The sequence below is a fragment of the Fundulus heteroclitus genome, chromosome 16 (assembly GCF_011125445.2).
Source record: "Fundulus heteroclitus isolate FHET01 chromosome 16, MU-UCD_Fhet_4.1, whole genome shotgun sequence".
Taxonomy (NCBI): Eukaryota; Metazoa; Chordata; class Actinopteri; order Cyprinodontiformes; family Fundulidae; genus Fundulus; species Fundulus heteroclitus.
This window is the reverse complement of record NC_046376.1, coordinates 13,826,791-13,853,598: the sequence shown is the minus strand read 5'-3', so window position 1 is coordinate 13,853,598 and position 26,808 is coordinate 13,826,791. Positions and strand designations below refer to the sequence as shown.

Below are 26,808 nucleotides of genomic sequence, written 5' to 3'. Positions count from 1 at the left end.
CGTCTTTGTTATCTGAGATCCGTGCCACTGAAAAACCGGGCCGAGCCCACCTATCGAAATGGTCTAGATTTAGCGTGGTCCGGTTGTGTCTGGCACAGTTCAGTTCAGTTTGCGATCCAATTACAGCCGAAAGTTAGCGTGGTTACCGAGCTCAGACCGTTCAAAAAGGGTAGTGCAAACAGGGTAATTGTGTACACACAGCATAAACCAGCCTTAATGGTCTTGCTCAGTTGGGGAATACAACTGCCCTGCTTGCCAACTAAGAGAGACAGCAACTAGGCACGGGTGGGGTTTGAACCCACGATCTTCGGTTTACGAGACCGACGCCTTACCACTTGGCCACCGCGCCTGCACAATGTATTTCACACAAACCGATTTCGTGGGAACAACTTAGTATCTTGTGCATTCGCTGTACCTTTCTTACCCAATGTCAGCTCTCGGGCACCGTGGGGAAGAAACGAAGAGGCTTTAAAATGTTGGGAACAACTACGTTATCTATTTTTACACGTAATGGGATGTAGTGAGCTTGGTGTAGGACCACAACATTGCCCTCTAGAGTCTAGGAGAATAGTGAAAAAGCCACACATTGTTGCAGTCATTTGCCCCATTTACACTACCCTTGTTAAACCGATCCATGCCGAGCTCGGACCGAGCTAGGTTCTGACAACCATTCACACATCAAGCTAGCACGGTTCCTCGCCTCCTAGTGAAGATCTACAGTACTACTGCTCTCTAAGATTGAAGGAGGAACTCAAGCAAATCAAAATGGCAGCGCCCGTAACATTCAGGAAGTTATGCTTGGTTATAATTGTGATACTTCATTGTTTTCGGAGAGTCAGGCGAAGAAGGCAACATTTGGTGAATTTACTTGACTAAGTCGGCTTTTGGGAAGTGGATGAGACAAACGAACGTCTAATCAGGGCTTACAGACGCAGGAAACAACGTCAGATGTCGAGGTTTATCACCTTGACACCTCGACGTCTGACATTGATAAAAATGTTTCAGACATTTTTATCAATGTCTGAAACCGCAAAATGACTGACTGTAAGGAGATGACGTGGTATGCTCATTCCGTCTTTGTTATCTGAGATCTGTGCCACTGAAAAACCGGGCCGAGCCCACCTATCGAAATGGTCTAGATTTAGCGTGGTCCGGTTGTGTCTGGCACAATTCAGTTCAGTTTGCGATCCAATTACAGCCGAAAGTTAGCGTGGTTACCGAGCTCAGACCGTTCAAAAAGGGTAGTGCAAACAGGGTAATTGTGTACACACAGCATAAACCAGCCTTAATGGTCTTGCTCAGTTGGGGAATACAACTGCCCTGCTTGCCAACTAAGAGAGACAGCAACTAGGCACGGGTGGGGTTTGAACCCACGATCTTCGGTTTACGAGACCGACGCCTTACCACTTGGCCACCGCGCCTGCACAATGTATTTCACACAGACCGATTTTGTGGGAACAACTTAGTATCTCTTGCGTTCGCTGTACCTTTCTTACCCAATGTCAGCTCTCGGGCACCGTGGGGAAGAAACGAAGAGGCTTTAAAATGTTGGGAACAACTACGTTATCTATTTTTACACGTAATGGGATGTAGTGAGCTTGGTGTAGGACCACAACATTGCCCTCTAGAGTCTAGGAGAATAGTGAAAAAGCCACACATTGTTGCAGTCATTTGCCCCATTTACACTACCCTTGTTAAACCGATCCATGCCGAGCTCGGACCGAGCTAGGTTCTGACAACCATTCACACATCAAGCTAGCACGGTTCCTCGCCTCCTAGTGAAGATCTACAGTACTACTGCTCTCTAAGATTGAAGGAGGAACTCAAGCAAATCAAAATGGCAGCGCCCGTAACATTCAGGAAGTTATGCTTGGTTATAATTGTGATACTTCATTGTTTTCGGAGAGTCAGGCGAAGAAGGCAACATTTGGTGAATTTACTTGACTAAGTCGGCTTTTGGGAAGTGGATGAGACAAACGAACGTCTAATCAGGGCTTACAGACGCAGGAAACAACGTCAGATGTCGAGGTTTATCACCTCGACACCTCGACGTCTGACATTGATAAAAATGTTTCAGACATTTTTATCAATGTCTGAAACCGCAAAATGACTGACTGTAAGGAGATGACGTGGTATGCTCATTCCGTCTTTGTTATCTGAGATCCGTGCCACTGAAAAACCGGGCCGAGCCCACCTATCGAAATGGTCTAGATTTAGCGTGGTCCGGTCGGTTCTGGCACAGTTCAGTTCAGTTTGCGATCCAATTACAGCCGAAAGTTAGCGTGGTTACCGAGCTCAGACCGTTCAAAAAGGGTAGTGCAAATGGGGTAATTGTGTACACACAGCATAAACCAGCCTTAATGGTCTTGCTCAGTTGGGGAATACAACTGCCCTGCTTGCCAACTAAGAGAGACAGCAACTAGGCACGGGTGGGGTTTGAACCCACGATCTTCGGTTTACGAGACCGATGCCTTACCACTTGGCCACCGCGCCTGCGCAATATATTTCACACAAACCGATTTTGTGGGAACAACTTAGTATCTCTTGCGTTCGCTGTACCTTTTTTACCCAATGTCAGCTCTCGGGCACCGTGGGGAAGAAACGAAGAGGCTTTAAAATGTTGGGAACAACTACGTTATCTATTTTTACACGTAATGGGATGTAGTGAGCTTGGTGTAGGACCACAACATTGCCCTCTAGAGTCTAGGAGAATAGTGAAAAAGCCACACATTGTTGCAGTCATTTGCCCCATTTACACTACCCTTGTTAAACCGATCCATGCCGAGCTCGGACCGAGCTAGGTTCTGACAACCATTCACACATCAAGCTAGCACGGTTCCTCGCCTCCTAGTGAAGATCTACAGTACTACTGCTCTCTAAGATTGAAGGAGGAACTCAAGCAAATCAAAATGGCAGCGCCCGTAACATTCAGGAAGTTATGCTTGGTTATAATTGTGATACTTCATTGTTTTCGGAGAGTCAGGCGAAGAAGGCAACATTTGGTGAATTTACTTGACTAAGTCGGCTTTTGGGAAGTGGATGAGACAAACGAACGTCTAATCAGGGCTTACAGACGCAGGAAACAACGTCAGATGTCGAGGTTTATCACCTTGACACCTCGACGTCTGACATTGATAAAAATGTTTCAGACATTTTTATCAATGTCTGAAACCGCAAAATGACTGACTGTAAGGAGATGACGTGGTATGCTCATTCCGTCTTTGTTATCTGAGATCTGTGCCACTGAAAAACCGGGCCGAGCCCACCTATCGAAATGGTCTAGATTTAGCGTGGTCCGGTTGTGTCTGGCACAATTCAGTTCAGTTTGCGATCCAATTACAGCCGAAAGTTAGCGTGGTTACCGAGCTCAGACCGTTCAAAAAGGGTAGTGCAAACAGGGTAATTGTGTACACACAGCATAAACCAGCCTTAATGGTCTTGCTCAGTTGGGGAATACAACTGCCCTGCTTGCCAACTAAGAGAGACAGCAACTAGGCACAGGTGGGGTTTGAACCCACGATCTTCGGTTTACGAGACCGACGCCTTACCACTTGGCCACCGCGCCTGCACAATGTATTTCACACAAACCGATTTCGTGGGAACAACTTAGTATCTTGTGCATTCGCTGTACCTTTCTTACCCAATGTCAGCTCTCGGGCACCGTGGGGAAGAAACGAAGAGGCTTTAAAATGTTGGGAACAACTACGTTATCTATTTTTACACGTAATGGGATGTAGTGAGCTTGGTGTAGGACCACAACATTGCCCTCTAGAGTCTAGGAGAATAGTGAAAAAGCCACACATTGTTGCAGTCATTAGCCCCATTTACACTACCCTTGTTAAACCGATCCATGCCGAGATGGACCGAGCTAGGTTCTGACAACCATTCACACATCAAGCTAGCACGGTTCCTCACCTCCTAGTGAAGATCTACAGTACTACTGCTTAGAGAGCAGTACTACTGCTCTCTAAGATTGAAGGAGGAACTCAAGCAAATCAAAATGGCAGCGCCCGTAACATTCAGGAAGTTATGCTTGGTTATAATTGTGATACTTCATTGTTTTCGGAGAGTCAGGCGAAGAAGGCAACATTTGGTGAATTTACTTGACTAAGTCGGCTTTTGGGAAGTGGATGAGACAAACGAACGTCTAATCAGGGCTTACAGACGCAGGAAACAACGTCAGATGTCGAGGTTTATCACCTCGACACCTCGACACCTCGACGTCTGACATTGATAAAAATGTTTCAGACATTTTTATCAATGTCTGAAACCGCAAAATGACTGACTGTAAGGAGATGACGTGGTATGCTCATTCCGTCTTTGTTATCTGAGATCCGTGCCACTGAAAAACCGGGCCGAGCCCACCTATCGAAATGGTCTAGATTTAGCGTGGTCCGGTTGTGTCTGGCACAATTCAGTTCAGTTTGCGATCCAATTACAGCCGAAAGTTAGCGTGGTTACCGAGCTCAGACCGTTCAAAAAGGGTAGTGCAAACAGGGTAATTGTGTACACACAGCATAAACCAGTCTTAATGGTCTTGCTCAGTTGGGGAATACAACTGCCCTGCTTGCCAACTAAGAGAGAACTCCAACTAGGCACGGGTGGGGTTTGAACCCACGATCTTCGGTTTACGAGACCGACATAAACTCCATATGATAAAACTCAGTAAGCAAACACAAAAAAGATCAATACATACGTTTAGAAAAAAAAGCCAGTGTAATATTGAAGACTTGAAAAAAAAACTTGAAAAACAGTTTCAGTCCCCATCAAAACTGTTTTTTATAAAGGATAATAAGCTTATAAGTTAAGCTTATGTAAGTAAGTAATGACCCTGACCTCAAAACTTTTGAAAATGTATTCACTATACATTTATACAAAAGGGAACTATACAAAAGCTGGATCCAGTCTAGATCCAGTTCACGCCACAAAAAAGTCAAAAACCTACCAGTTCTCCTACCAGTTCAGATACCTACCAGTTCACACTCTACTGATAAGAACAGCGGCCAAATAGGAAACCAGATTTATGTCAGCACCTCACAGATTGATACAAGTGTGTGATGTATCTTCCAAATGCTAAGGAACCTTTATCCAATCATTAGGAGGGGGTATGTATAGTTTTGAACATGGGTTCATTAGGGGAAAAGATGCATTAAATTAAAACTTTTGGATGCCATTCTTGTGTCCAAAGTTAAAACCTCAAGAGTTAAATGACTGGTTTTGCAACACCGTGTGTATATTACCTCCTGACCACCAAAGTAAATCACCTGGCATCTTCTGAAAATAACACGGATTAGATCTGCCGCCCAGATTCTCCTGGTTCCTACATTTCAACGCTCTGATGTGGGCCATCACTCAGCAGCAGCACGCCGCAGGGATGCCATAATGACAGCCGTTGTGGATCGTTCACACATGACCAAAGAGCGCTGCTGTGCACAACACCCCGTCCTGTGATCCGCCAGCAGCGGCCCCCGCTTTGATCTAACAGAGTGCTGTAAAATCGGAGATGCCTGCTGCACTCACACATGCCAGATATACGGTCCTGCTTGACAGACAGGCATGGACGTGGCTGAGCACGAGCATATTGAATTAGGAGTTATGGTGTAAATTTGGGACGTGGCTGCGTGGCTCTCATCTTACCGTGCAGGCCAGGTGAGCATCAATCAATCAAGGTTCTGTAAGGAATAGCCTTGAACATGAAGCAATGATTTTTTTTTTGGCACTTTGAGAAATGTTCACACAAACGTGAATAAGCAGGCAGCAGTTTTGTAATCACGGCTGTACAATGGCAGATGAGGAGGAGACAGGGCCATGTTTGCAGTTTCATTGAGTCTGCAAATCGCCACATCTGTTCAAACACTTAAAATCAGTTAAGAAGCTCACGGTATTGTTGAGCATCTGAGTCACTTATGACTGTGACCACAACCTCTAACCTTAAACTAATAAATCTCGACATGCTAATTATTCCAATCCTGCTTTCACTTACTTCAAACGCCTGGTAGCCATCCCCAACCCTAACCCATGCTTGATAAATATAAGGACAGTTTTCTACTCATACAGGATCTTATTAATGCAAAAGAACATCATGCCTGCCAATATCCTTTATGGAGGATGCTGCAGGACACTGCTCTGTCTTTGGCTCAAGAACATTGCCTGTCTTTGTGCATATCTGAAGAGATGATGACATGTGCAGATGTGCTGGGTAACTCTAGGCTGACCTTTGATGGAGTCAACAGTGTTGCTGTTGTGCGCCCCAGCAGCAAGCTGCCGGATAGTGAGCCGGCTAACAGTTTCATATTATGCTGCAGAGGAAAAGAACTGTAACTGTACATGTGGGGTAGCAGCAGGATAAACTTACATTTCCTGAGGCAGAAAGGAAGAAGCCAGGCTATTAACACATTGCATAACATTAGAGGTGATTTACACAATATGCTAATAAAAGCGGGCAAAAATGGGATACTGAAGCAATTTAAACAGAAATATCTGGTTGCTAAGATTTAGATTTTTGCAGCAAAGATGCCAAAAAATATATAGAGAAGAGGTTATGGAAGAAATAAAGTCAGACACAATAACTGAGCAATTAATTTAATGAAAGGAAATGCAATGTATTCACAACTAAAAAAACTAAAGCGGATTTTTGTTATATATATTTAAGAGCAAAAAATATTAACAAAAAGTTAATATCGCTTTTCATGCTGCAAGGCATTGATAAATAAGAAAATTCAAACAGCTTACTTTACAGGTAAAATGTGACAAAAATAAATTGCCAGACTGATTTCAGGTAAAGTAGTAATAATTTTTCAGCTAATCTTGCTGAAAGACTCCATAATGATCCATTGTGAGTTATCTAGTGGAGTTTTTTTAAACCCTGCTTAAAATGTCTGGGATGTCTCTCAATTAACAAACACGACCCCAGCATGACAGATCCTTTACCATATTTTGTAATGGGACTGACGAGCTTCCACGTACAACCTGAAGGGCTGCAGAAAAGCTCAACCCTTGTGTTAAAGTACACTGGTCCAGTTAAAACCCCAGGAGAGTTCAGTCAGCTCCATATATTTATGTTTGTGACGATGGGTAGGATTTCCAACATCTCTCCCCAACATCCCGTGGGCATGTAAATAGTGTTTAATGGTTGTTATGGAGAGGTTTTTATTTATTTTTTTACCACCTTTACCATCATCCTCAATGGCAGAAAGTTAAATATGGGTCTTCATCTTGTGGCTAAGAAGAACAAGCCACTGTTGTCCTGACATACCCCAAGAAAACTACTATAAGGTACTAGAAAGTCTGATCCACCTAAAAAAATATTAAAATAGATTAAAAAAACTTGATTCAATTACATTTATTTTTAAGGCATTACTTGGGCTAACATGTTGTTTACTGTGTGTGTTTTTCCCACACTGCATACATTTAATAACATTAAAAGTTGGCTATTTCTGGAGGGTTTTTTTGTTGTTGTTTTAAATCATTTTACTGCACCAGCTAACACATTTGTCTCTGTATCTCCATGCAGAGGTCTCCGCAGGCTGATGAGTTTCTGCTTGAAGACTAGACCATGAGGGGAAGAGCTCTATCGGCTACAACCCAGACTCCACGTCCTCCATCTGTTCAGCCCATCAGTTCTATCTGCTGGGGAAAAAAATTACTCCAAATGCTGCTGACAGCTTCCAAACAACCCAAAGCAAGGGTCCGTCAACCTCCCTCCAGCCCAAACCTCCTGCTGGGAAAGCAGAAGGCCTCTGTTTTGATAGTGGCCATTGGCTTCATTTGCTTGACCCTCTGAACTAACACCAGTGCCACTGGCTCCACACCTAAGTACGACTCCAAGTGTGCCCCGTGACACTGGGTAAACACGTTTGCAAACTGGAGGAATGCGAAGACGAGAGACCTTTCAAACGACAGAAGGGAGACACAAATGGAAGGAAGAGATGTTCGGCTGTAAAACGGGTCCAGAGATCGTGTGGGGAAGCTGCCATGTTCTGTGAAGAAGAGTGAAATGAAAACTGTTCTTATATTATTAACCAAATGGGCAGGAGGCTGTTTAATTTGAAAGCCGTTTAGGAATGTTTATATTTGTATAACATTACATGAAATAAAATTCAAATTTTTTTTTTATCTTTGTATTTTCAATATAGCTGGTTTGGCTGAGGTGTCAGATGACTGGTGCAATAAATCTTAATCTCTAAAGCTGACCCTCACCTTTTGTTGATGCTTCCAAATGGACAGCTTAGATCCGCGGGGGATAATTTAACATAGTTTAGTTTAAAAAAACTAAATTGTATGATGAAGCATAAATACATTGAGAAATATTCTTCTGTACGTATAAATCTGCAACTCAGAATTCAAACCATGGTGACAGCTATGATCTAATAACACAAGATTCAGATACCTTCTGTCTGACTAAATTAGATTCAGTTTTCTTTACTCCATACTAGCCTAAATATATTTGAAATCAGATATTTCCATAAAATCTGACATTAAATCATACTCAATGTTTCCTTTCTTAGGTCAGCTGGTATTATTACAATTATGTATAAGTGACAAATGCTAAAATATTGAAAGAGAAACATTTCTGATGAATTTCTTCAGCTTCACATGTTTATATACACAAAGACTGCTACGCATCTAAATATTCTGGGAAAACCCAGATGAAGATTTGGTGCCTTTGCAGTCTCTTATAGGTTAATTGCATGATTTGAGCTCAATGGACATGTCATGGTACATAACGGGGAGCCTAGTGTGGATGTTTTTTTAAGGCAACGCCTCAAACATGTCAATTCATTGAGTAAGATGACTGAAAAAACACAGATAAGCAGTACATCAGGAAGAGAATTGTGGACCTTCAGAGATCTTGTTCAGCTTTGGGTGCAATTTCAAACTGCCTGAAGGTGTCATGTTCTGTGTAAAAACTGTTGTTATGTCCAGCTATGGGGATGGCACCACGGCAGAATCATGTGGTGGAGTTGTCTTGCTGGTACACATCACAAAATAGATCATGAGCAAAGAACATTATATGGAAATACTGAAGCAACACCTCAAGACATGGGCCAGGAAGTTGAGGCTTAGGCACGCATGCTTCTTCCAAACACTGACCCCAAGCATAGCAGCAAAGTGGTTACAAAGTGGTTTATGGACAACTTAATATTTTGGAGAGGCTTTCACGATCTGTCCACAGTCCAGTTCAATCCACGTGAAGCCCACAACCATACAATCAGGTTCCCCACATTATTATTCTAAAACGTTTATGGAAAAATGTTATATTCTTAGTCTCCATTTGGTGTATCAGAAGCTAGGAAGAACTTTCTGAGTTACTAATTACCATGATGGCGCACTGATGTAACCAGTGACTATATCTAGCGTAAGTAAAAGCAATTGTCCGTCACAATTTAATAGATAGTTGGGTTTACTTGTGTTATTCGTGCTTTTTCAATGGACCAAAAACTGCTCCATCTGATAAACAGTATATAGGACCATAGCTGGACTCGTGCTGAGCCTGCTGGGCCGTCATGCTCCTCGGTGCCCTGTTATTCAGAGAACATACTGAAGAAGCCCTCCCACCCTCCTGCAGTGTCTACCAGAAGACGCTGGGAAAGCCCCCAGTACAAGAAAGGACAATTTGTGGCTCTGTAGTGAGACGCCGCTGTTTGTGCAAACACCGCAGCATGTGTGGAGGGTGACATGACTTAAACAAAAACACTTAAAAGTTGTAAATGAGAAAAATATTTTTTTGTTGCATGTATGAAAGAACAGCTGTTCCCTCTGCTAATCATTAAATGACGGAACCACTCTTAGACCCCCGAGCTCACATTAGTCACTTTCTCCTGCTCACATCGGCTCCGTATGGTCTACATTCACTGGAAGATTAGGATTAAGCATCCACTGCATCAAATATATTAATAGAAGCCTCTTCCAGGGTACTCCACAGACAGACAGACGGTGGTGGGTGGAGGTGGGGGTCTGGTTGATTCCCATACAGAATGAAAAGACCTCTGCAGAAATAAGGACACATGCAAATGAATCAGCTGACGCAGACAGGCGTGAATAAACTCTGATCCCTGCTTGCCGGGCATTTGCATGTGTTTAGCTGGATCTCAGACGCCACCGAGCATCATCATGCATGAACCTGCACAAAGGAAACGGGTCATATCATAGCCATCGCATTATTGGATTCAAGGTTGAGGTAAATAAATATTACAGACAAATTACAAAAGCTGACCTCGCATTAAGATGTGCCATACATTTTTGGTGTGGCCCCTAAAGGGTCAAGCTTCGGACCCAAGTTTGCATTGTCAAACTCAAGGAAAGTTACCTCTTTATTGGATCATAGATAAAATTCGGTGTTTACAGGCAAAAAAACATATAGGTAGCAGTGGTTGCTAAAAATCTTTGGAAATATATGTTGTTTTTTTTAAATGATAAATCGGTTATTGAGCCCATGCATAGACATACATGTCTGTGATTGAACCTGATTGTGAAAACCCGTGAGCTGAAACACAGAAGATGGAGAGTTGTCTTTGACCATGACGCCCCCTGCTGGCAACATTTTCAGCTACAGCTTTAAAAACACTAACCACTAGGAGGCGCTGCTGTGCACAGAAGCAGCACATGATGCTCAGCATTATGACGCGTCATGTCTGCTTTTATCCCTGCTCGTTGCGCTTTTGAACACTGGAGCCGCTTCTTCGTATTTTTACCTTTGTTAAATATTATGTACAACATACACTTGATCTAACGATCAGGTTTTCATATTTTACTTTTGATTTATTTTTGCTTCGTTATAAATTATGAAGCTCACAATGTTAAGGACAAATTACTGGCATGGTGTGGAAACAACCTAATCTTGAATGTGAAAACAAAGTTGACTGATTTCAGGAGAAACAACATTTCCATCGTGGGAGAAGTGGATGAGAACATTACCGTGGTGTTCACGTAGACCAGGGATCTGCAACCTGTGGCTCTTTGGACCTTCCACAGTGGTTCTTAGTAAGAACTTCTTACTAACTTTGACTACAAATTATAATTTAATTGTGGTATTTAAATTATGATAAATGCAGGTTTTAGCTTTTTTCCCCCTTGGAATAATTGCTTTTAATTTTCACAACAATGATGCTAAAAGTGCCAGCAATATTTAATTTTAAATCAATATTTTTTCAATATGTTGGAAACTGATTTATTTTTTTACATTAAACACAAATAACATCCCTTCCATCCTTTTTTAAACCTCAAAATAGACAAAAGACGTTTCTTTAACAGGACCATGTTTCCTACAGTAGATCTTTATATATATATATATAAAAAAACATAACTTGTCTTTTTTCAAAAACAATTGCGGCTTTTAATAAGTTTAATTCAAGTGAACTGTAGGCAAAATGGCTCTTTAGACTTTAAAGGTTGCAGGCCCCTGACCTAGACAACAGACTTGACTAAGAGATGCAACAGTGAAGCTGTCTACAAAAGGGACAGTGCAGATTGTATTAAAGGAAATTAGATCCTTTAGTGTTTGCTGCAAGATGCTACAAATCTGACTGTCTTCTGGCAGTAACTGTGCAAGGTAGCAGCATCAGTTAGTGACTCAAAAAAACAATGGTTGGCTGTTTTAGGGACTATTGTGCAAATGATTCATCTAATCAACATTACGGACAACCCTGTGCATCCTCACTGTCATACATTAGTGTCTTCAGTACAGCTGTTGGACCCCCAACATAATATGTCCAATGCCATCATTTACAGCTCCTATAAGAAACCTGCACAGCATGATTTAATTTCCCTTTGGGATTAATCAAGTATTTTCCAATTGATATTTTTAAAAAAAAAGAAAATTCACAGCTGAACCTTCAGCTGTATTTCAATTTATATTCTATTACCATAATTAAAGTTACACAGCAGCCTTCAAAACTTTAGCATAAAAGCTTGTTTTTGTGGTTTATTATGGGATATAAATGGCAAACCTGCTCCCCTATAGTTGCATACATAATAATGGGTAGATTGTTATTGAAAAGCAAAACGTTAATTTTAGTTTTTGGCTGCCACTTCTCAGAGGTGTTAAAGTATTTACTGAGCATTTTTTGCAGTGAGCTAAGCCCAAGGAAGGATATGAAACATTCTCCATTCTACGTTTTAGATTTTATCCCTGGTTTACACCCTATCCCAACACATCAAGTCCCCCCACACACCAACAAGCTCTGCAGGAACGTGTTAATGATCCATTCAAGTTGTTCTTCCTTTTTACAGTAAAACTAAAACAACACTAAAATAAAGCTGCAGAGAAAGTGTTTTAAACAAGATTTTCTTTATTAGACAGTGAAACAAGTTGGTCAGAGGCCATCCTGATCATCGTCACGCCTAAAATTTCTGAAACTGTTTCTTGGCTCCAGCGGCCTTGGTCACTTTGAGGACGTTGAACCGCACCGTCTTGCTGAGGGGTCGGCACTCTCCAACAGTCACAATGTCTCCAACTGTGACGTCTCTGTACAAAACCAATCAGAAGAAATGTTCAGGCGTACGTTTTTAACAAAACCGATCAAATAAAAAGCTGCCGGGCTGTAAACTAAAACTGCATCAGTGATTGCCAAAGGCAATATCGTCAGAGCTGCTGGAGCTTGGAAGACCATCGTGAGAAAAGCATCATCTGCAGTTAATCTGGGTAGTTTTGCACAGTAACAGTATTTAAACCAACATCTGATCAAAATGTCTGACATTGTTAATGCTGCCTGTTAAACTACTTCAGACTTTATGCGTTTTATTATAAGCAATAATATTAAAGCTAAGAACAGCTTGAATCAAACAGGAAACCATAAAGAGCCACATAATTATTTTTATGCTTTAAATCAAGGAGGATGCAAGAGGTGCGGTACCTGAAGCATGGTGACAGATGGACAGAGAGGTTCTTGTGCCTTTTCTCAAAGCGGTTGTACTTGCGGATGTAATGCAGGTAGTCGCGTCTGATGACAATGGTCCTCTGCATCTTCATCTTGGTCACCACGCCTTTGGAACACAGAACAAAAGTATCAACTTTGTGTCGGCATCGAAGACCCAAGCCCAGACCCCGTCCTGGGGAAATTGCTGTTTTCACCTTTGTCATTAAACTGCATCAGTGTTGCCATCTGGCATTGTCGTCAAAACCCAGAGGGGCTTGGAAGACCATCGTGAGAAAAACATCATTTGTAGGATAATGACAAAGGTGAGGTCTAGGTATCAAATCCAGCTACAACTGTAGATTTAAAGGTTGACTGTATACCACAAACATTCTGAGCCTGAAGTTAAACAGAATTTTTTGGATCCTATACAAGTTTGACACCAAATTAATAGTTATTTTTACAGTCTGTTAAGATACAATCACTTTATTACGCTATTGCCTGCGACATCCAACCAACCACTTTTTTATTTTCAACTCGAGGTTGTTGAAGTTTCAATAGTTTATATTTAACATAAAACACCCATAATCATTTGTATGATATGTTTGTCTAAAATTACCATGCTTGATTTAACTGAAGTAATATCTGCCAACTAAGAGATCTGTCACAAGTTTCTACTTACAACTCAAATTCTAAAAGTGAATTGATTTGATAGATGAGCAAATGCTTACACGCACAGTCTTAAATGCTTTAAAAAAAGTCGTCTTAATTTCAGAATTCAGCCATTATGTTTACTTCCAAAAGAAAACCAAATTTGTGTTCTATGGCAAAATATTCTGTCAGTATTTCTAAATAATCACACTATTTTTATTAGTCAACAGAAACCCAAAGTTAGAGGACTAATATCTCAATTAACAGACACTTATTCTAACAAAGTTAGAGCATTTCATGATTGTTGCAAAGAAATATTCAAAGTTGTTTGTTAATTTCTCAACCTTTTACAGGTTTCAATTTAAACTGATGTCCATAATCTCCAAAGTCTCTATCTGAACACATCAACTGTTAACTATTATTCTACATGTATAGTCTTGGCACAGTTTAGAATTTATCATTGTCGCTCCTTGCGCCAAGAAAAAAAATGTGTCTGGATATACAGCTTTTTAATGTGGCTAATCTATCCAACAACAGTGGAGGGAGCTACAGCAGTGAAAGCCCAGTTATGTGTGCAGGTTTGCTCAAAAAATAATTTACCCGAGAGAATACGGCCACGGATAGAGACATTTCCAGTGAAGGGGCATTTCTTGTCAATGTAAGTGCCTTCAATAGCCTGGGAATGGATAAAAAAAATGAAATTATTAGCAGGTTATACTCTTAGTAGACCCTCAACCTAACACACAAAGAAAAACGTAACTGGTTGCATCAGTGTTGCCAAAAGGCATTGTCGTCAGAACCCTACAGGTTTGGAAGACCATCGTGAGAAAAGCATCATTTGCAAATTATAACTTGAATAACTACAGCAGATCTTAACATTCTCCTCGGGAGTAAGCTCGTTACCTCTCTTGGGGTTTTGAAGCCAAGCCCGACACTCTTGTGGTAGCGGGGGATCTTCTCTTTGGCCTCCTTGCCACCATCAGCAACCAGAACCCGCTTTTTGTTCTGGAAGATTGTGGGCTGTTTCTGATAAGCCCTCTCGGTCTGAAATGAAAAGACACATTCAGAAGGTTTGAAATGTGCAACGATCACCATCCACATTTCCTATGCACCGCTACAAATGGTAGCCAAGTTAGCTAAAAGCGGTTCCGTCTCCGTAAATACTACCAAAGCCAACTGCTTTAGTCACAAATAACATCATTTGTAAAGGTGGAAACAGTAAAATTGACAAGGTTAGTTGGACATTTTAAGATGCTAACTTTAAGCTCTAGACTGTAACCAACTGATTAGGCTAACAAAGCTAGCTTTCCGGCTAGTTCGGCATTACACGAGGGTGTGCAGACCGACAACAAATTTCAATTTTAAACGCGTAGATTTGACTAGAAATGGGTTTGCTACGTAGATTAAGTCTACATTGGGCCGTTCACGTGATTTTAGGCAACAATTAACTTCGTTAAAATGTATATACATCGATTTAAAGTCACCACGCCGTCTTCAGCTACATACTTGAGCATCCGCCATCTTTGCCTGCCGAGTCGTGAAGAGGCCTGAGCATGCGCGCGATGGGCGGAAAAGGACGAGAGCAGGAAGTTGCGTAAAAAGTGTGGACGTGAATTAAGCTGATCACAAACATTAAAGATATTAAAGCTTTGAAATGCCCAGGTTTTTAATGGTGTTTTTAATGGTGTACAGCTGCTCAACCGCCACCATGATTTGTTTTAGCTCCCATGACTGTTTTAGTGAATTAATATACTTTTTATGGAGTACTTTACAAACCAAAAGTGAAAGATTCATAACGTGTAAGCAGAATCCACAATAAATGTAAAAAAAAGAAACATTTGCAAATTAGTTTTGATTTTGTAATTGTATAGGTAAGACGATAATAAAGAAACTACTATTATTTTTTTGAAATAATCGTTTCCCAAACGGATACATACCACACAGCCTGTGGCTCAACGTATTGTTATCAACTTAAAGGCCTGTTTTAACAAGTTAAAGATATAATTGTAAGAAACCTTAAGAGACTTTTTGTTCTGGAAGATTCTTCCATTTTGACAAAAAATTGCTTTCAAGTAGCAAATCAATGTGGTCACCAAGGTAATCAGTCATTGTTTACTTTTTCTTTTTTACTTTTTTGGCACACCCTCCGGTCCCCCTTTTTAAATAGGGGGACCACCACCCCAGTCTGCCAATCCAGGGGAACTGCCCCCGATGTCCACGCAATGTTGCAGAGCCGCGTTAACCAACATAGCCCCACAACATCCAGAGCCTTAAGGTACTCAGGGCGAATCTCATCCACCCCCGGGGCCTTGCCACCGAGGAGCACCCCGGAGGGTGTGTTCCAACTACAGAGGAATCACACTCTTAAGCCTCCCTGGTAAGGTCTATTCAGGGGTTCTGGAAAGGAGGGTCCGTCGGATAGTCGAATCTCGGATTCAGGAAGAGCAGTGTGGTTTTCGTCCTGGCCGTGGAACACTGGACCAGCTCTACACCCTCAGCAGGATTCTGGAGGGGGCATGGGAGTTTGCCCAACCAGTCTACATGTGCTTTGTGGATCTGGAGAAGGCATTCGACCGTGTCCCCCGGGGGATCCTGTGGGGGGTACTCCGGGAGTATGGAGTACCGGACCCTTTAATAAGGGCTGTCAGGTCTCTGTACGACCGGTGTCAGAGTCTGGTCCGCATTGCCGGCAGTAAGTCGGACTCGTTTCCGGTGAGAGTTGGACTCCGCCAAGGTTGCCCTTTGTCACCGATTCTGTTCATAACTTTTATGGACAGAATTTCTAGGCGCAGCCAAGGTGTTGAGGGGATCCGCTTTGGTGGCCTTAGGATTGCATCTCTGCTATTCGTGGATGACGTGGTCCTATTGGCTTCATCAGGGCGTGATCTACAGCTCTCACTGGAGCGGTTCGCAGCCGAGTGCGAAGCGGCCGGGATGAAAATCAGTGCCTCCAAATCCGAGACCATGGTCTTGAACCGGAAAAGGGTAGAGTGCCTTCTCCGGGTTGGGGAGGATGTCCTGCCCCTAGTGGAGGAGTTTAAGTATCTTGGGGTCTTGTTCACGATTGGGGAAGATGGAGCGGGAGATCGACAGGCGGATTGGTGCAGCGTCTGCTGTGAAGCGGGCGCTGTACCGATCCGTTGTGGTGAAGAGAGAGCTGAGCCAAAAGGCGAAGCTCTCGATTTACCGGTCGATCTACGTTCCTACCCTCATCTATGGTCACGAGCTTTGGGTCGTGACCGAAAGAACGAGATCCCGGATACAAGCGGCTGAAATGAGTTTTCTCCGTAGTGTGTCTGGGCTCTCCCTTAGAGATAGGGTGAGGAGCTCAGTCATCCGGGGAGGACTCAGAGTAGAGCCGCTGCTCCTCCACGTCGAGAGGAGCCAGTTGAGGTGGCTCGGGCATCTGGTCAGGATGCCTCCTGGACGCCTCCCTGGAGAGGTGTTCCGGGCACGTCCCACCGGGAGGAGGCCCAGGGGAAGACCCAGGACACGCTGGAGGGACTATGTCTCCTGGCTGGCCTGGGAACGCCTTGGGGTTCCTCCTGAGGAGTTGGCCCAAGTGGCTGGGGAGAGGGACGTCTGGGCCTCCCTACTGAAGCTGCTACCCCCGCGACCCGACCCCGGATAAGCGGAAGACAACGGACGGACGGACGGACTTTTTTGGCAAAGTGCACATTCCAGTGAACTGGAACAAAGGTCAGTGGTACCATTGCAAAGAATAACAAAATAAACAGAATTACAGTTATACAAGATATAACAATCAATGACAGATTAACATATTTAGAAAGGGAACAATATACATCTAGATGGCAAAGTGGCTTCAGAAAAGGAAGGAACTCTATGGGTCCATCTCTGTGTCTGGAACATGAAACAAAAGCACAAATAATCAGAGAAAGTGTAGTGACTGTATTTTTTGATATTGAGAAAGCGTACGATATGATGTGGAAGGAAGGACTGCTGATCAAACTGGTGACGATGAATATTAAAGGTGAATGTATAGGTGGTTAAAAGATTTTGTTAATCCCAAGAAAAATACAGGTCAGAATAGGAAAGAGTTGTTCCTCAAAATATGCTGTTGAAAATGGAACACCTCAAGAAAGTGTAATAAGTCCTTTACTTTTTTCCATAATGATTAATGATGTCTTTAAAGATGTAGAAAACTGGTTTGGGTGCTCTAATTTTGCAGATGATGGGGCAATTTGGTTCAGAGGTCTAAATATTGATTATATTGTGAACAAATTGCAAAGAGACATTAATAGGACAGAAAGCTGGTCATACAAATGGGGTTTCTAACTTTCTTTTGAAAAATCCAAAACTTTTCTTATATATATATATATATATATATATATATATATATATATATATATATATATATATATATATATATATATATATATATATATATATATATATATATATATATATATATATACACACACACACACACAGACACACAGACAGTCAGAGAGAGAGAGATGTAAATATAAGCATATTTTGAAATACATGTTCCTATACTGACCCACACTAGGAAGGAAGGAAGGAAGGAAGGAAGGAAGGAAGGAAGGAAGGAAGGAAGGAAGGAAGGAAGGAAGGAAGGAAGGAAGGAAGGAAGGAAGGAAGGAAGGAAGGAAGGGGGAAAAAACGAATTTAAGGAAATAGAAATAGGAAATAGGCCAAGAGTGACACTGGACACTGTTTCTCTCCCCCGTTCAGGCCTACAAACTTCTGTGTTACATTAACGCACAGTTTACTGAATGTATATTGCTTCTCTATATATATCAATTTTATTTAATTCAATTTAATTTTATTGTATTCTTATTTTTGTCTGCACCATCAACACCAAGTCAAATTCCTTGTATGTGCAAAACTACTAGACGATTAAACTTGATTCTGATTCTGATCGAACGAGTAATTAAAGCAATGAGAATTTCTACTGGTGCAATAAGATCAATACCAACTAAAGCAAGGCAGGTAGAGTTAGGAGAAGTGCCATTAGATTTAAGAACAGATCAACTCATGCTTACTTACTGGTGTCGTTTACATGGACGTGGAAATGAAAACATGACAAAGACTGTTATACAGGAGTGTTGGGAATATAATTCTTTTAAAGTTAATGGTTTTGGATGGACAACAAAAGATAAATCAGAAGAATTAAAATAGAAAAAATACGGTTTAATTCTAAACCTATTAGTAGCTATTTGTTTATTTCCAAATACCAAAATAGATTTTAATATAATTGAATTAAAAAAGAGTGGGAAGACAGCAGGAGAGGTCCACTGGCAAATCAGTATATAAGAACCAAATATTATAGCTATTTATATATACAGATGGATCTAAAGATGAAAAAGACAAGGTACGTATAGGAATATACATACCAACAATGAAGGTAAGCATTGGGAGGAGATTACCTGATCAGATGGCAGTCTACACAGCAGAAATCCTGGCGATAATTATAGGATTACAATGGATAGAGAAAGTAAGACCAGATAGAGTGGTTTGTTGCATTGATTCTTTGGCAGTCCTTCACAGTATCATTACTAGAAATTCATAGATTACAAAAACTCTACATAAATGTTGTCTACATAAATGTAAAATTTTGTTGGGTTCCAGCTCATGTAGGAGTAAATGGAAATGAGAGAGTAGACAAATAGCTAAAAAATCTATTAGAACAAATGATATTCTAAGTATACCTTATGGGAAAGGACAAGCTAAGACAATAATTAAAAAAGAAATAAAGAAAAAAATGTCAGGATAGATGCAACATGGATAAAAGTGGAAGAAATTATTATAGTATGCAGAAATCTATTAATGCCAAGGGTGTGATAAGAAAGAATTGAAGAGAGGGGATTGTTTTGACTAGGCTAAGATTTGATCACACTGGGTTAAATAAAACATTATTTGTATTAGGAAAAAGTAAAACAGATGAATGTTTAAAATGTAAAGTAACAGAAAATGTAGAAGATATATTACTGCATGACCTGTCCAGGGTGTACCCCACCTCTCGTCCATTGACAGCTGGAGATGGCACCAGCACCCCTCCATCGCGACCCCAACAGGGATAAGCGTGTAGGGAAATGGGTGGATGGATGGATGGATGGATGGATGGATGGATGGATGGATGGATATTACTCCATTGCAGGGAATATGATGAAGAAAGGATAAGATTAAAACAAAAGACAAGACAGATAGGAAGGGAATGGAACCTGAAAGGATTAATCGGAACAACAGGAGAGGGGATAAAGGAAATACAAAAAACTGTTATACAGCATCTTAAGAATATAGGAATATATTATGAGATTTATATATATATATATATATATATATATATATATATATATATATATATATATATATATATATATATATATATATATATATATATATATATAAACATCATCAGAGACCCCTCACACCCCCACCATGAACTGTTCTCCCTGCTGTCCTCTGGAAAGAGGTTCCGTAGCATCCTCTGCAGGTCCACCAGGTTCTGCACAGAAATAATGGTTGAACATTATCTGCACACTGTTTTTCTCCTGCACTTCTGATCACTGCTGCACTTTATATTGTAATGTTGTCTATTCCCCCTGTAATCCCATTAGACTGTCATAAGCTGTAAGAAACGAAATTTCGTACATACAAAATTACAATAAAGTTGTCTAAGTCTAAGTAAAAACTCATCACATTGATATGACTCATGCTACAAACTCCGATATGGTAGGTGGCAGTATGCACCTAAAAGTCAAGGTTGCAATCTGCCATTAACCAAAAAGAAGAAGAAGAAGAAGGGGGGAAAAAAGAAAGAATGGCAACGGGAGGAGAGCAAGGAGATCGGGGCAGAGGTAAAAAAATAATAACTTGTATTTCCTTACAAGGAAAAAAAACAAACAGATTACTAATTGTCTTCATATTTCTTTAGTTGTAGAATGAGCTATTTAAGTTCGATTTTAATTATCGTAAACTTTACAAACGCTTCATGTAACTTTAGAAATACATTTGATATAAAAATTAAAACCAGTATGTTGATGTTGACGGCCAAATTATACAGGTCACTGTGAAATTACATTTTATAACTTGTTCAAAGAACCGGAAACTAAAGTTTCAGTTTCACTATTACCTTAAACTTTAGTCGGGAAACTGACGTTAACCATAAAGATTACACGCCTCACGGACCGCTATCGTCTATCGCGGCCGCCATCTTGAGGAGGGCGCACGCTTCACTCAGTTTAATGTGTTTAGGAGGCACAGGCGGCATTTAATCAATTATAACTCACGTTTTTCTCCAAATCTTAAACATACAGCCATCATAGCACATGGTTCAGTCTTCTATTCTTAGTGAGAATAACTGTAATAGAGCATTCTGATGTGATGGATAAGTACTTTGCAAAACACACAGCCACTCATAAATTTTTATAAAAAAAAAAAAAAAAGATTTAAAAACAAGTAACCTAACTTAAAAATACCTACAGGCAACCAATGAAAGGAGTTTGAGATGGGGGTGATGTGCTCAGACCCTTCTTGTTCCAGTTAAAAGTCGTGCTGCAGAATTTTGCACAGCCTGCAGGTGCTTGATGGATGCCAGGTGCCTGATGGATGCCTCACTAACCCCTAGATAGTTGCAGTAATCCAACTTAGATGTAACAAATACATTGATTATTGTTTAAAAAAGCTGCCTCAATATAAAAGGCTTTACTTTGGCTAACTGCCAACTAAACAACAACATAGACAGCTTAGATGAAAAAAAGCTCAATTTCACAACGGCCCTAATCTGGCTCTCCAGTTTAGGATCTGCTTCTATCTTAACCTCCAGATTTGTGATAATCGGCCTAATATTTTGCCAGAGAACCAAGATCTGTGTGTGGGGGGGTCAGATGTGCCACAAAAACCATCACTTCTGTTTCTTGCTCGTTCAAGTGTAAAAAGTTTGAAGCCATCCCGTGCTTTATATAATTTAGACAACTGAATAACGAATCTAAGAAGAAGCCCTTGGCTTTTTTTAAGAGGGAGATAAACTTGGGAATCATCTGCATAACAGTGGAAGGATATAAGCCACTTTTGCAAATATTTACATATTAGAGACTGTATAAAACATAGATTATAGTTTCCACTGGAGAAAAAAACCCATAGAGAGCTTTTTTCTTTTTTTTTACCAGCCTCATTTTATAAGGCATCCAAATGGTATAATGTATTCCCATGGGTCAAAAACAATACAAATGAAAGTCTCAAAACAAAAGATGTTTTTAGGTGGAAATGCCAAGAAAGCAAATGGTTGCATGTTTTGTTAGAATGTTCTCTAGTTTCTTCAATATTGAACAGTTTAAAAATAAATGGAGGGTTGTTTCTTGTTCTTCTATGTCTACAACATCTTAAGTGTGAATTACAGTACAGACTGAAGTAGCAGGAGGTGCAGTGGTTAATTTATAACTTTGTCTTTATATAGTTCACTGTTTGTTTTGTTTGTTTGTGTTTTTGTGTTTATTTCAACATTAAAAATTCAATGACAAATTTATCAATAAAAATGCTGTGGTCTAAAAACTACTAAACGTACACTATTCAAATCTGAACCAGATTGTTCTACAACCATAGCACAATGTTTCAGCCCCTGTTGGTAATTTTGCAATGTTTAAGTCTAAGTATTGTAATTTTGGCATCTGGACCACTCCAGACTAAAACTGGCCTTTTATTGAACTTTGAAAAGTAAAAGAAGGGTTTCAAAGGGTTTGAAGGATTCTGTTATGAGTGTAAAATGATCTAGTCCAGGTTTGAAGAGTTTAAGTGTCTTAAGTCTTTAAACTAGAGCTGATTTAGATGTTCCAGGTAGTAAAACACGAGGAGTTCTTTGGCCGTTTCCTGAATCGATGGGTTCCAATGGGAAGCCAGCTTCAGACCTGAATTTCACTCTGTTGCAACGTTGTTCTCATTTCAAATAATGTAACCATGTTTGTTTCTTTTTTGTCTTTTAGGATCTTTCGTGGATGTACTTGTGCAGGAGCTAGTTGTGTTGTTAAAGGAGTAAGTATCACCATAATTAACCTATGTTGAAAAACGTAGCTGCTCTGAACTGAGATGCTACTCTGACACTTATTGCCAAAATATTACTGTAACTTATGACGTTATTTAAATTCCTCTGTTGGTTTTGCTGCCTTAGATTTGATTCAATGTTTTCCATTTCTTCTGTGACTTAGTAAAATCTAGACCATTAGCTATTATTGTGTAGCTTCACATTTCTTTGCATTTTTAAAAAAGAAAAGGTTTTTAGGTTGCTTGAAAAAAAATTAACGGCAGGCTTTCAAATTTTCTTTGTATCGTAATTGATACATTAGACCAAAAATATATTTTCTTCATGTTTTCTGCATATTTATATAGTTTGTGTAAAATATATTAATTTCAAATTTGTAAATGGTATGTAAAGAAAAAACTGACTTTGTTGAAGAGGTAGCGGTCTCAGAAATTATTGTATCAAAAATTATACATTTGGAGTTATAGGGTTAAAAGTTTTTCTTTCTATAAAGGCTCAAGAAAATGAATATTAACACAGATCTCAGTGGATCTAGTTTGAGGGTGCACCATTCAGTGGAGATCCAAGCAGTTCTGAGCGTAATAAAAAAGGCATTAGAATTGGCCTAATACTGTTTTCAATAATAGGAAAGGAAAAACTAAGTTTATGCACTTATTGTCAAATATATATTCAGCCCCCAATCAACAATATGTTTATCTTGCTGCACTTAAACGACGAACACATTGAACTGCAGCTACTTGATCATTTCCCACAAACTTTGTAACTTTAAACTAAGATAATATGTCTCGTTCTGTTTGCATGATCTACAAACCCACCCCCACCACCCTGTAGTTTCATCTGGAGGAGGCTGGAACGGCATGGAATCCGTGATGCTCTCAGGATCCGGGAGGAGGTGGGTCCAGTGGAACTCCGCAGCCCGCGTCAGGAAGAAGTCTCTGAGACTCTCCAGCTGATTGGAGATCAAGTGGATGGAGATGCACAGCTACAAAGGTGAAGCTCCCTTCCTGTAGGGCTGTAGCTCCAATTCAAACACAAATATTACAATTTTTAAATGAATTATATTTCCCATAACCAAATATTGATGTTATTCCCCTAGGATATTGAACGACCCATTATTCGTTCCTTCGAAAGAGGCGTTCATGAAAGTCGTCCTCGCAATCTTTTCGGACGGTAAAATCAACTGGGGCAGGGTGGTTATGGTGTTCTGCTTTGCCTGCTTCCTTGTTATGAGAGTAAGTGAAACGCTTTGTCTGTCTTCCTTTTAGTGTAGAGTTATTCCAGTAATACATTTTAACTTTAAAGGGGCCTAGTCACGTACTGCGACATTAAAAAAAAACAACAACCAAAAAAAACCATATATGTTCAATTAAAACAATATATGCCACGCTTTTGTCCTGATAGTGTTTATTTAGTCTTTTTTGAGCAGCTGCCATACTGTAAATGCCAGCAGGACGTCCTGCAATGCCTCGCTGTAAAGTCACGGCTTGACATGGTCCAAGACCAACCTGATCACGCTAGACCTCGGTCTCTTCCTCTTCCTTTTTGCACCTCCGCTGGGCGTGGCTGACTCGCTCGGCTTCACTGCATCTCTTTGTTCAATCGTTGCGTGCAAGTGCAATTTCATACTTCCAGTCATGTGGTCTTGTTGTGGTAAATGCACACAAAAGCACTTTGCCTAGTAACAAATCGAGGAAAAACCAAGTGTTAAACACGCAAAAGAAATATAATAAGCCAACGGGACGTGATAATTGAACCAAAACTTTTTTTGTATGCAACCAGAGTGAGCTACTGGTGTAGAAGTTCGTACAGTGATAGTACAAGACTAGGCCCGTTTAAAAGTATTAATCTTTCTTCCACCTTTAAGGTTTACTTGTAAATTTAAAAACGTGATATTATATTTAAAATTTTCCCCAGAAACTAATTTTGGTAATTTATTTTCAGTCAGAGCACAAGTGTATTAAATTAAATGAAAGTTCTGTTTTACTTTTTTCTACTTATCTCGCTAGGCACATGAAAAAAAAATTTGTGACATGATCAGAGACATAATAAAATGGACCATTGATTATTTCCGGGAAAAGGTGATCAACTGGATAAGGGAGCAAGGTGGCTGGGTAAGGAGCTCACTAACAACTTGTTTGAGAGCATCACTAATTAGTTGTTGAGTTTGTCTCTTAAAAAGATGGTTGATAATATTCTTGTGTGTGTATTTGCAGGAGGGAATTCTTTCCCAAGTCAGCACTCCAACGTGGCAAACGGTGATGGTTTTCCTGGCTGGCGTCCTCACCGCCCTTTTTGTCATGAAAATGAAGTGAGGGGCGTACAAAGAGCTGCCCGGAGAAGCGTGAAAAACAGCAACAGAGTAAACGAGTCAAACAAGAGGAACACGTATACAGAGAATTGTGGCTTGTCTCCCATTTGAGTGTGATATTGTGATTGGACTTGAAGTGCTCCTGTTTGCACGCACAGTATCAAAGGGACAGGAAGGATTCTGCACTTAAACAAAGAAATCATCATCATCTTTACTTGAACAAACACTGTTTCTACGGATGCTTGAAACCCATTTTGTTTTTCTTTATTTTACATTTTTCATAGTGCTTTTATGTGCACTTTAAGGCAAATGCCTTAAACCGACTGGCACCTTGTTCCAATTAGTTTCATGGGACATCCCTGTCCTGTCCCCTCTCTGAAGCGTACAGTCACTGACGTCTTGTGAGTTTGTACGCTAAGCACTTAGCCAGTTACCTAAATACAAGTAAAAACATTGTGAAAAAGTTATTCTCTTGACACTCATCCATCTTTTCCCATGGGTTGTCTGACTGGTTGAACCAGTAATGGAGGACACCTGAAACTGTAATTAAGGCAGTTCTTCAGATTTTTTTTCCTGTCCAAAGATAGCTGTTGACATTGTGTCTAGCAGACGTTGCAGCACAACAACAACGCCCTTTTCTGAACCTGATGCTGCTAATGAGCCCGTTGTCACCCTGTGCCAGAAAGTCGATTAGAAATTCTCTCATTTGCAAATTTGGAAGGTATTAATACAAATAAAGCCAATGTTTGAAGGTATTTTCTGCACCACCTTGCACATCATGCTTTAATATCATCTTGTGTAATTATCAACACATGATGTATTAATTGGTAACAGCTTACCAGCATAATCTCTAGTTGTTGCCAGTGAAGCCATGACTATAGAAACGTAAATGTGCCAAGCAGGAAGTTGGCTCAGGACTCTGGACGTTTCCATTGTCAGTTCATTACCAATACTTCTAAACTCTCGAGTGTTAACAAAAAGTATATTACAAGAGTGCCTTATAGTAACTTTAGGTTAACTTAAAATATTAATGTTTAGTTAGTATATGATGCGATTGTTGGAATAAACGTTCCATAAAGTAATCTGTAGAACCTATATAAGGTTAGTATGTAACTCACTGTACATTATACTCTCTGTTAACCAGCAGTGTCCAACTCTTGTTGTTGAACAATCCATTATCTCATGATAATCACGTCATTATCTCAAGAAAACAGTTCTTGTTTTCTCGTGATAAGGAGATAGTCGTGTCATTATCTCGAGAAAACAATGTAAAAGAAAACATTTGAATACGTCCGCTCTCAGGTTCCGTAACAATCAACTTTTGATGAACATATTACATGTTTTTTGTTTTTGGAGGGTTATGTCAATCTCCATGAAGTTATGAACGAAATGTGTCATGAAGTCATATTTGCTTAGTGTTATGAAAGAGTTTGTACAGCAAACCAAGATGTGTTTTTCCTCTAAGGCACAAAACATTTTGAAAGTGATGTCTCAAGATCAAATACAAAATAAAAGTACAGGTTTTTTTTTGTCTGCATGCATCATTTTTATTTGATGTAATACGTAGAATTTTTCAGGCTGCTTTAGCTTTTCTATTGACGTAGCACTGATTCAGTGTTGTTCAACAACGGATTTTCTCTCAAAAATGCAGTTTGAAGCGTAAAGGTGTTCTTTAAATTGGGATTCTTTATTTTCCAGTGCCTTGCAAAATTATTTGCCCCCCTTGGCTTTCTACCCATCTTGTTATATTCAAACCTCTAATTTAAAAGTTTTTTTAATCTTATTTTTTATGTTGGCGATCTGTATAAAATAGTCTAAGTTGGTGAAGTGAAAAAAGGTAACCCTGAAGGAGTAGCAGAGCTCCACAGCAGAGACTGGAGGATCTGTCCATAGGAACACAATAAGATGTACACCTCGTAGAGCTGGCCTGGGTTTTACAGAAAAATGGGCAGAGAAAAATCCATTACTTAGTGTTG

At 40.2% G+C, this 26,808-nt stretch overlaps 2 protein-coding genes and 7 non-coding genes across 9 annotated transcripts; 1 reads left to right on the top strand and 8 right to left on the bottom strand.

Moving 5' to 3' along the window:
* Nucleotides 1–277: 277 nt before the first annotated feature.
* Nucleotides 278–349, bottom strand: trnat-cgu. The gene has a single exon. It is a non-coding gene; the product is annotated as a tRNA-Thr (tRNA).
* Nucleotides 350–1,349: 1,000 nt separating this feature from the next.
* On the bottom strand, nt 1,350–1,421 carry trnat-cgu. The gene has a single exon. It is a non-coding gene; the product is annotated as a tRNA-Thr (tRNA).
* Nucleotides 1,422–2,421: 1,000 nt separating this feature from the next.
* trnat-cgu lies at nt 2,422–2,493 on the bottom strand. Its single transcript has one exon. It is a non-coding gene; the product is annotated as a tRNA-Thr (tRNA).
* Nucleotides 2,494–3,493: 1,000 nt separating this feature from the next.
* On the bottom strand, nt 3,494–3,565 carry trnat-cgu. Its single transcript has one exon. It is a non-coding gene; the product is annotated as a tRNA-Thr (tRNA).
* An 8,705-nt stretch (nt 3,566–12,270) lies between these two features.
* rps11 (ribosomal protein S11) lies at nt 12,271–15,105 on the bottom strand. Its single transcript, XM_036148336.1, has 5 exons — nt 15,012–15,105; nt 14,409–14,549; nt 14,106–14,181; nt 12,855–12,984; nt 12,271–12,466 (listed from the first exon to the last, which is right to left on the bottom strand). Exons 1-5 carry the CDS (start codon nt 15,024–15,026, stop codon nt 12,343–12,345), a joined length of 486 nt encoding a protein of 161 aa, XP_036004229.1. The 5' UTR covers nt 15,027–15,105; the 3' UTR covers nt 12,271–12,342.
* On the bottom strand, nt 12,550–12,633 carry LOC118566515. Its single transcript, XR_004933091.1, has one exon. It is a non-coding gene; the product is annotated as a small nucleolar RNA SNORD35 (small nucleolar RNA).
* LOC118566513 lies at nt 13,082–13,166 on the bottom strand. The gene has a single exon (XR_004933089.1). It is a non-coding gene; the product is annotated as a small nucleolar RNA SNORD35 (small nucleolar RNA).
* On the bottom strand, nt 14,265–14,348 carry LOC118566514. Its single transcript, XR_004933090.1, has one exon. It is a non-coding gene; the product is annotated as a small nucleolar RNA SNORD35 (small nucleolar RNA).
* Nucleotides 15,106–20,258: 5,153 nt separating the features above from the next.
* Nucleotides 20,259–26,319, top strand: LOC105937621 (apoptosis regulator BAX). Its single transcript, XM_012879042.3, has 6 exons — nt 20,259–20,347; nt 22,469–22,517; nt 23,356–23,514; nt 23,621–23,756; nt 24,531–24,635; nt 24,738–26,319. The coding sequence occupies exons 1-6, from the start codon at nt 20,311–20,313 to the stop codon at nt 24,834–24,836; spliced, it is 585 nt and encodes a 194-aa protein (XP_012734496.3). The 5' UTR covers nt 20,259–20,310; the 3' UTR covers nt 24,837–26,319.
* Nucleotides 26,320–26,808: the final 489 nt, after the last annotated feature.

What these genes read in the sequence shown, in the direction of transcription:
- rps11 (XM_036148336.1), bottom strand. An exon ending in CCGTGGCCGTATTCTCTCGG is followed by an intron (nt 12,985 to 14,105) that starts GTAAATTATTTT and finishes TGTGTTCCAAAG; the next exon opens with GCGTGGTGACCAAGATGAAG. An exon ending in CATCTGTCACCATGCTTCAG is followed by an intron (nt 12,467 to 12,854) that starts GTACCGCACCTC and finishes GGTTTTGTACAG; the next exon opens with AGACGTCACAGTTGGAGACA.
- LOC105937621 (XM_012879042.3), top strand. Translation starts at nt 20,311, where the DNA reads ATGGCAACGGGAGGAGAGCAAGGAGATCGGGGCAGAG. An exon ending in GCAAGGAGATCGGGGCAGAG is followed by an intron (nt 20,348 to 22,468) that starts GTAAAAAAATAA and finishes TTTGTCTTTTAG; the next exon opens with GATCTTTCGTGGATGTACTT. An exon ending in GGAGATGCACAGCTACAAAG is followed by an intron (nt 23,515 to 23,620) that starts GTGAAGCTCCCT and finishes TTATTCCCCTAG; the next exon opens with GATATTGAACGACCCATTAT.